The following is an 8,545-nucleotide window of genomic DNA, read 5'->3' on the forward strand; positions in this document are numbered from 1 at the left end:
TCCAAAACCCTCAAAACACCCACAACTGTGACTAAAACATCAAAAGGTTGCATCTGTGTTTAGCAACATTTATCAGTTCATAGTTCCTACACATTTATTTGTTGCGAAAGAGAGAGAGACTGGTTGTTGCCTACGATAAATGCCTATCAACAAATATCGACCAATTCCAGCTCAAACAAACATTAATCAACCGCGAGCAACTCAGCTGACAGATAAGTTGTCAGTCGAGCGGCAAATCAAAATATCTCGCGCCAAATGTGATGGCTTCGACCAAGAGTTTTATAAATATCGCGAATAAATATGATCGCGTTATTCTCCTCATCGATATGGATTGCTTCTACTGCCAGGTGGAAGAGAAACTGGAACCTGAGCTGAAAGGAAAGCCGATTGCAGTTGTCCAGTACAATGCCTGGAGAGGCGGCGGGTAATCCTTCAACCTTTCCGGGAATAATTTCGCAACGAATGAATTTTGCTTGTTCTAGTATTATTGCAGTGAATTATCCGGCGAGGGAGCAGGGAGTCACTCGTCATATGCGAGGAGACGAAGCCAAGGAGCAGTGTCCAGATATTGTCCTTGTGAAAGTGCCCAGTGTCCGCGAGAAGGCGGATCTGACCAAATACCGAGAAGCGGGCAAGGAGGTAGCGACTGTACTGCAGAAACTCACTCCTCTCCTGGAAAGGGCTAGTGTGGACGAAGCATACTTGGACATCACAGACGAGGTTGTCAAAAGATTGGAAGTTATGAATCAGGTACTTAAAAATTGTCAGGAAATAGTTCCCAAATGACCCTTTATCCTCCATTGCAGGGTCAGTTCAATTTGAAACCGTCGGAACTGAATAGTACCTACGCTGTAGGCTACTCGAACTTCGGAGACTACGTCCAGGAGATATCCAGCTGTATAGAAAGCGATACCGACGAGTTCGATTGCAACGATGACGACTTGCCTGCCGTGAAGAAAAGCAACATCAAACTCCTGCTGGGGGCAGCGATTGCAAATGAAATTCGGGCAAAAGTCAAAGAGGATACTGGATACGAGTGTTCTGCTGGCATTGCGCATAACAAAATCCTCGCAAAGTTGGCTTGTGGGATCAACAAACCCAACAAGCAGACGATACTGCCGTTGAAGCAGATTCAGCCTTTATTTAGGTCAGTAATTCTGGTGAAATCCCTGAACCAACTCCTCTGATAACGATTTTTTCTTCATTTTAGCACCCTCCCACTCGGTAAGATTAAGGGACTGGGAGGGAAGTTTGGGGAGGACCTCTGTACGCTGCTAAACATCAAATTTGTTGGCGATCTCATCAAGTTTTCTGAGGCAGAATTGCAGAGACGATTCGATGAGAAGAACGGGTAAGTAAAAATCGGATTAAGCGGGTACCAACAAATCAACAGTTTCTGACGTTCATATTTGCGAATAATCGCGAATTAAGAAGTCGTAAAACGTTGGAAATGTAAGCCAGTAATCCACAAATGATGGAAATAAAGTTGGTAACTTTTGCTCCGCCCCGTGAGTTGGGGCTTAAAAATATACTCAAACCTTTCCTTGCTTGTCATAAGCGGCAACTAAAAGGGATAGAAATCTGTGGGCTAGCAACCTGCAAATTTTGAAACTCTACTGCTACCGAAACGTCAACAACACCCCGAATAGGAACTGACCTCACAGCAACGACCTTTGGCTATCGAACACGGACTATGACTGGTTTCTGGACAACGGTAGGGAAGGTCAGAGTGCTCGCTTTCTCCAACTTGAGCGGGAATTCCAGCGATTCAAACTGGACATTTTGAGCCTAAGCGAAGTAAGATGGTCGGACTCTGGAGAGTACTCCATTCCCTCTTGCGGAAACCTTCTTGTGTACTCTGGAAAACCAAGTAGCAGATGGGAATCCAGTGTCGGGGTGCTTTTGATGGCTACTGCAAGGCGCGCTCTCTTGACCTGGGAGCCGGTTTTTGATAGACTTCTAACCTCTAGATTTCCAGGTTAAGGAGCACCTCAATGGCATAATGCTACGCATCAACAGGGACTTCCGATGTAGTGGAGAAGGATGCTTTCTATGAGCAACTAAAAGCGGGTCAGGGGAAGTTTCCTAAAGGTGACATTGTGCTCGTGATGGGTGATGTGAATGCCAAGGTGGGATCTGACAGCACTTTGCTAGGATGGCAAAGCACGGTCTTAGTGACCGTAACGGTAATGGTGGGAGGTTCGGGGATTTCTGCAACTTCCGCGGCCTTGTCATCGGTGGCACACAATTGGAGCACAGAGCCTGCCATAAGTTGGGTTTCAACTGACCGAAACCGTACGAGCAACCAGATTGGCTACTTTGCGATCAGCAGTAGATTTAGGAATTGTCATCTGAATGTGCGTAATAAGAGAGGCGCTGACACCAACCTGGAAAGGGATCACCATCTGATGGTTGCTTACATTCTCTGCGTCCGCCAATTCTCGCAGGGTTGGGCGACCCCCTAAGTTCAACATCGACCACTTGTACGACCCAGCTCTCACTCGACAGTCAGAAAACTATCTGAGCTAGCTGATCGAGCGACAGATCTACTGAGTAACGCCCCTGAGAATAGCGATGAGTTTTGGGTCGCCATCAAAAATTCTCTTTTCTCGGGTGGTGCACAGGTCGTTCCGAAAGGGCGTCATAAGATCTGGCTGAAACCGATCGATCAACGGAACGGGTTGAAGGCTCTACTAACCGCTGTGGTGGTGGGCGTGACGCGTTCCAATTCCAATACGGAGCGAAATCCCGAGAAGTTCAGCGCTAATATCAAAAGAGAATTTGCTACTGCGCTGGTCAGGGAAGCGGAAGATGCCATAGGTCACAATGATTTCAGACCTGTATCGTCACGAAAGAGCTTGTATGTGGTCGCAAATCTTTCAATGGTCCTGTGAAGGCCGTTAACGGTCGACTTGTCATCCATGATGAACAACTGGAGAGGTGGAAAAAACACTTCACCATTATTCTTAACCGTATTACATTCGGCGAGGTGCCTCCTCTTGTGGATCAAATGGCTAGTCATCGTAACATCCTCCAAGCAGAAGAGCAATCATTTCGGTAATCAATACATTCAAACGGAGTATAGCCACTGGACTTGACGATCTCCCCGCAGAGTTATACCTGCAGCTGCTGCAGATCTGCTGCTTCCACTTGTACAAAAATCTTGGGAATCCAAGACCTTTCAAATGGAGTGGAAGAGGGAGATGATTGTTAAGATTCCAAAAAAGGGCAACCGTTTTGAGTGTATCTCCGGGTATCCCTGCCGCCGCAAAGATAATAGCTAAAATAAAACGCATTTAAGAGGCGCTCGGGGTCCACCTGTATTGGCCACATCAACACCCTACAGATCATTTTGGAACGGTGTGCGGAATTTAGATCTTCACTGCATTTGCTCTTCATCGATTTCGAGAAAGTTTTCGATAGCGTGAACAGATATAAGTTTCTTTTAAATATTCTAATTTAGCCATAATTATAGTATATAGTATAGATTTAACCTAGTATAAATACAACCTTATTCCCTACAGATGAGCAAACTTGTTAGCACTGATGAAGGGAACAAGTGGTTCCCGAAATATCGGTATTTGCAAAAATAAATATCCACACCAACGAAAAAGAAACAACAAATTTTTTATTATTTCAGATAATTAATCGTTGGAAACACCGCATAATTACACTGTGTAAACATGTTTGTTCTCATTTAGTGGATGCGACCTTAGCATATTCTCGCGAATGTGGCGCCTAGCCAATCTCCCCAGATATTTCAGCGAGAATGATATAAACTGATCCGTCTGAAGTTTCTTAGACTTGAAAAGTCATCTTACCCATGAAGACCACCTTAACCTTTTGTCAAAAGATAGAAACTCGAAAAATGTTTCTTACAAGTCGCTCTAGGTTCTCGGTGCCATCTGTCAGATGTCAGATGCTTTGAATTGCTAAAAAGACAGTATGGCACCTCTCACATTTTTTCATTGGTAACTCGCTCTCGCAGTGGTTCAATTCTTCTGGCAACAGTTTCGTGTTGAAGGTCTTGCAGAAATTAACAATCCTCTCCCTCACACTCACCTCCTGGATGGTGAACTTACAAGAGAATCTATGCTAGTTGAACTCTGCATGAAATTCACAGTTGGTACCTCCGCAATAGATTCACGGTAAACGCTAGGAAGACTGGTCTAGTTATGTTCACTAGGAACGTCAAGTGGAGCAGACATACGCTACCCACCTCAGAAGGGGCGGAAATCCAGCGGGCACAAACACCCAGGTATTCAGAGGTACATTTTGACTCCTAGTTAACGTGAAGTCTTGCAGATTGCTCTAGTGCTGTTGGAATGCGATAGGTAAGACCTAGGGACTTTCACCAAAACGGATACATTGGATGCATACATCCATAATAAAATCCGTTTTGATGTATGCAGCCATACGGTGGCCGAGAGTGAACTTTGCTAACAGCAGGAAGCTGCTAACGCAGATTCAGAGGCTTGGTTGTCTAAATATTACTGGAACAATGAGTACTACGCTGACTGCGGCACTTGAAGCTATCCTAAAGCTACCCCCACTCATTTGGAGGTGAAACGTGAAGCAGCCAATGACGCTTATAGACTCGATACCATTGGAGCGTGGAAAGGCGGCCAATCATACGGTCTGGAAATTCTTTGACAAACATCCGGTAGCTCTGATGCCGGCCGATCATATGGTTTCCAGATTCGTCTTTGAAAAAACAACACTGTCGTAATCACTAAAGGAAAAGAATGGTCATGGAGGGCGGATTGGGCGCAAGGGTTTTCTCGGGGAATCCGATTATGGAACTGGCCCGACCCTTCGGAAAGATGCCATTTTATTGGCAGCTGAAGAATGTCTGCGACAAAAATGGAGGGGCCACATCATTCGAATCTATTCCGACAGTCGGGCGGCATTATCCGCACTAAATAGCAACGACATATCAAGCCAGTTGGTGTGGAGTTGTCATCAGGTACTGCTGAAACTTGGCTGATTGAACGAAACATTCCTGATGTGGGTACCGGGGCATTCTAACATCGCTGGTAATGAGGAGGTTGACAGATTGGCTCGCCAAGGGTCTGAATCCACAATGGTGGGGGCAGAACCAGCTTTTGGAATCCGGCCATCCACTGTCAAGTCTACTCTAAAGAGTGAAATTGTAAGGATTCACGCAGCCGAGTGGAGAAATTTGAACTCTTGCCGGCAAGCAAAAATCCTTGTGAAAGAGCCTAGGGTCACTAGAGCGACATTTTCGCTGTCCCTTAAGAAGTGGGACATGAAAACCCTAGAAGGGCTAGTTAGGGCTTAAACTACCATATGGCTAACTGATCCAACTCCATCCTTTACCGAACCAAGTATACGCAGGTCTTATTATTGTGAGATTGGCACTGACCTATAGTGTTAGTGTCGTCAGTCAATTATATCATTTATATGAATTATATCATTTATATGAATTTGAAAATAATTTCCCCTTGTGTCTAAAGTTAGTTTTTGGTTATTTTATTCATGGGTTAGGTTCAATAGCATGAAAGCGAGCCCATATCATTGTTTTTTATTTGCAGTTACTTTCGAATCATTGTAACAATTCACCAATCACTTTCACGTGAGATTCGGTCCTAGCCACCATCAGTTCGATTAATTGCATCAGTTAATACCATTCTTTTTTGACAATACCATAAGCTTGGGGATTTAACATGCCGGAATTAACACCTCAGTATTTTATTATTTATCCGATGCTTTCCCTAATCTAGTGTTCTAATTGCTTACTGTGAATAGTACAACGCCCTCCCCTCTATCTGAACAAGGGGCTAACACAATTTATTAGCTTGAGAAAAAAGATCCCGGAATTTATTTGTGAGCCTGCATTTTTAACACTTGCTCCGTCCGTTACTAAATTAATTGGACCCTATTCCCTCTCCACATTTATGAGTATTTACATTTTCATGATTATTAAATTTGATTCACTCCTATTCAAAATATCATTCCTAGTTCAAAAAATCTAGTATCAATTTTCTTCTACATTTTTAGCTCCTGGCTATATCTCATCGCTCGCGGCATCGACTTAGAATGCGTTACTCCTCGCTTCTACTCCAAGAGTATTGGATGCTGCAAAAAATTCCCTGGCCGTAACGCTATTAGCGGCATTCCAACTCTTGAACATTGGCTTGGTGAATTGGCCAAAGAAATTTGTGAACGAATGGAGAAGGATGTGATTGAGAACAATCGTAAAGCCAAGCAAATGGTGGTGAGCTACATTCAAGAAATCAACGGCCAAGACGTATCAAGCTCTAGAAGTGTTCCTCTCTCATCTTACGATTTGGAAGCGATGGCGAAATGTGCTTTTGATGTGATACGAAAGAATACTGATTTGTTCATTAAGCCCGGGAGTGACAAAGTCCTCAATAATCCTTTGAAGTTTTTAGGCGTCAGTGTGGGAAAGTTCGAAACGATTGAAACTAATAAAAATACGATACAGAAGCTGTTCATGAATCATTGCAAGAAAAAGGAACAAGAAGGGTCAACTGCTGAGCAGAAAATCGTAACGGAAAAGGAGAAAGTTCCTGAACAAAAGGTTGAGAAAAAAAGCTTCTTTGCAAATTATTTGAAGAAAAAGGATGAAAGCGTTCAAGGAAGCAACAATATTGCTGAAGAAAGTGCAGCCACACTTGAAGAAGTCAAGTCTTCAGAGAGCAATGCAGACTGTAAGGAAAGTAAATCTTTTTTCCTAAAAGCAATTAGAAAACAACAAAACAGCGGAGTCAATCCTGGAGAGATGGCAAGCGATGTACAACAGAAATCTGATGGTAGTTCTTCAGCCGCATTGGTTGTTGAGGAACCGCAAGCTGGCAGCAATACAACCAGCGTAAAAGGCCCTAAATCATTCTTTTTGAATGCAATAAAGCGAAAAAGTAATGAATCTGATACAAAAACTAGCGAACACCCGACAACAGAAGACTCTCCCTGTGAATCTCAAGTACAAAACACGAAAATTCTTGAGGCTATGCCATCAACTTCCTCAGCTTCAAACTACACTGATACATATGCCGAATTTTTAGTTCCTGAACCGAAAGAACAAGATTTCACAACTTGCGACAAGTGCGGTAAAAAAGTTCTAGCCTACGATTTCCAAACGCATAACGACTTTCACTTCGCTCTGGAATTAAGTCAGGAACAGCGGGAAAAATTCCGATCCGAGGTGAAATCCAAAATCATCACAACCCCGCCAAGGAAGAAGTCTAAAATATCGAGCAGCCAACTGAATACCAGTAAAAAACCGATAACTTCATCACAGCCCGCCGCTGAGATTTCAATAGCGAAATTTCTTTCGAAGGAGCAGCCGAATGTAAACGATAGTGATGAAACCACGCAGCCAACCGAAAAGTGTATAGAATGTGGAAACCTCGTTCCAACGGAGAAGATAACCGAACATTTGGACTACCACGCGGCAAGAAAAATTCAAGTAGAGTGGAACAAGCAACTCATGACGGAAGGTAAACAGCAATCTGTGGGCGGGCAGATAACTGTTGCAACGAAAACCACGGGACCAGCTAAAGTGAAGACGAAGAACATCAAAATGTTCTTTGCTACGCAAACGTAGTGTTAAGGTCAAGATTAACTTTGTTTCAATATTTTGTTGAGTTTATTTCAAATGTTTATACGATCATGATTAATAAATGCATCTTTAAAAGAAACCTAGCTTTGTTCCTTGTTACGAATGAATAATGCTTTGATAAAGTTGTTCTACTTGCGATATCCGTCTCGACTGACTTATCGCATTAGCACCAGTTGAGAGAAGTCTTCACTTCTAATGGATTCCGAACATCATCCTTGAAAAACACGCGGCTTCGAGTGTAGAAAATGCAAGTACAAACATCATTCGATATCTGCTTGGAACGAAATAAAAGTTAACCAGTTGCGTCGGCAGCCAGATGCATACGTGCACCTTGTACAAGCTCAGCATACTATCCTTGATGTTCTGAACGATTTCTTCAAATGATTCAGCCGACATGTATCCAACCGCAACCTGGAAGATCAACAACCCGATCGGTGCTACAATAATTTGGTCTGCTGCCAGCTTCTTAATAGTCGATCGCAAACTCCGCTCTGGCCAATATATATCGAAACCCTCGTAGGCAAAGTGACTGAAAGTGCCCCCAAAGTATCCATCGGAAATTGCCATTCTTGCAGTTCGGCGGGTATCATATTCAATTTTAGAATTTAAGGCCCTCGCACTTGACTGACAGAGAAAGTCACCTAACGCTGAAATTATCGTCGATCCGATTACATTCACAAAATACAGATTTTCGTCTCTGAACGCATAGTTCCGACATTTTTCTAATTTTAACAAAGTTTTTCGGGTATGATGACCAAGTCGGACGGATATGAAAAGCAGATATCTCATGAAACACAGAAAGTGCCCTTAATTTTGGGCTTATTCAAGAATTTTTTCCCGTTTTGTTATTACATTTGGCTGCAAATGGCTGTTGACAACTTGACTGAATTTTGACGAGCTCTTGAATATTTACGATTTAAATTTTGCAGTGCACAGACG

General features: G+C 43.2%; 2 protein-coding genes across 2 annotated transcripts; one reads left to right on the top strand and one right to left on the bottom strand.

The window, feature by feature from the left end:
• The first annotated feature begins 211 nt into the window (after nt 1–211).
• LOC119658272 (DNA polymerase eta) lies at nt 212–7,623 on the top strand. Its single transcript, XM_038065563.1, has 5 exons — nt 212–424; nt 483–750; nt 807–1,147; nt 1,211–1,351; nt 6,022–7,623. Exons 1-5 carry the CDS (start codon nt 261–263, stop codon nt 7,589–7,591), a joined length of 2,484 nt encoding a protein of 827 aa, XP_037921491.1. The 5' UTR covers nt 212–260; the 3' UTR covers nt 7,592–7,623.
• Nucleotides 7,606–8,545, bottom strand: LOC119658273. The gene is made up of 2 exons (XM_038065564.1): nt 7,937–8,545; nt 7,606–7,877 (listed from the first exon to the last, which is right to left on the bottom strand). Exons 1-2 carry the CDS (start codon nt 8,393–8,395, stop codon nt 7,770–7,772), a joined length of 567 nt encoding a protein of 188 aa, XP_037921492.1. The 5' UTR covers nt 8,396–8,545; the 3' UTR covers nt 7,606–7,769.

Source organism: Hermetia illucens, chromosome 5 (assembly GCF_905115235.1).
Source record: "Hermetia illucens chromosome 5, iHerIll2.2.curated.20191125, whole genome shotgun sequence".
In the NCBI taxonomy this organism is placed as follows: Eukaryota; Metazoa; Arthropoda; class Insecta; order Diptera; family Stratiomyidae; genus Hermetia; species Hermetia illucens.

Excerpts from the sequence above, each read along its gene's own strand:
- LOC119658272 (XM_038065563.1), top strand. The coding sequence starts at position 261 with ATGGCTTCGACCAAGAGTTTTATAAATATCGCGAATAAATATGATCGC. Across the intron at positions 1,148-1,210 it reads CAGATTCAGCCTTTATTTAG|CACCCTCCCACTCGGTAAGA; the intron begins GTCAGTAATTCT and ends TCTTCATTTTAG. Across the intron at positions 1,352-6,021 it reads CGATTCGATGAGAAGAACGG|CTCCTGGCTATATCTCATCG; the intron begins GTAAGTAAAAAT and ends CTACATTTTTAG.
- LOC119658273 (XM_038065564.1), bottom strand. The coding sequence starts at position 8,395 with ATGAGATATCTGCTTTTCATATCCGTCCGACTTGGTCATCATACCCGA. Across the intron at positions 7,878-7,936 it reads GTATGCTGAGCTTGTACAAG|ATATCGAATGATGTTTGTAC; the intron begins GTGCACGTATGC and ends CGTTCCAAGCAG.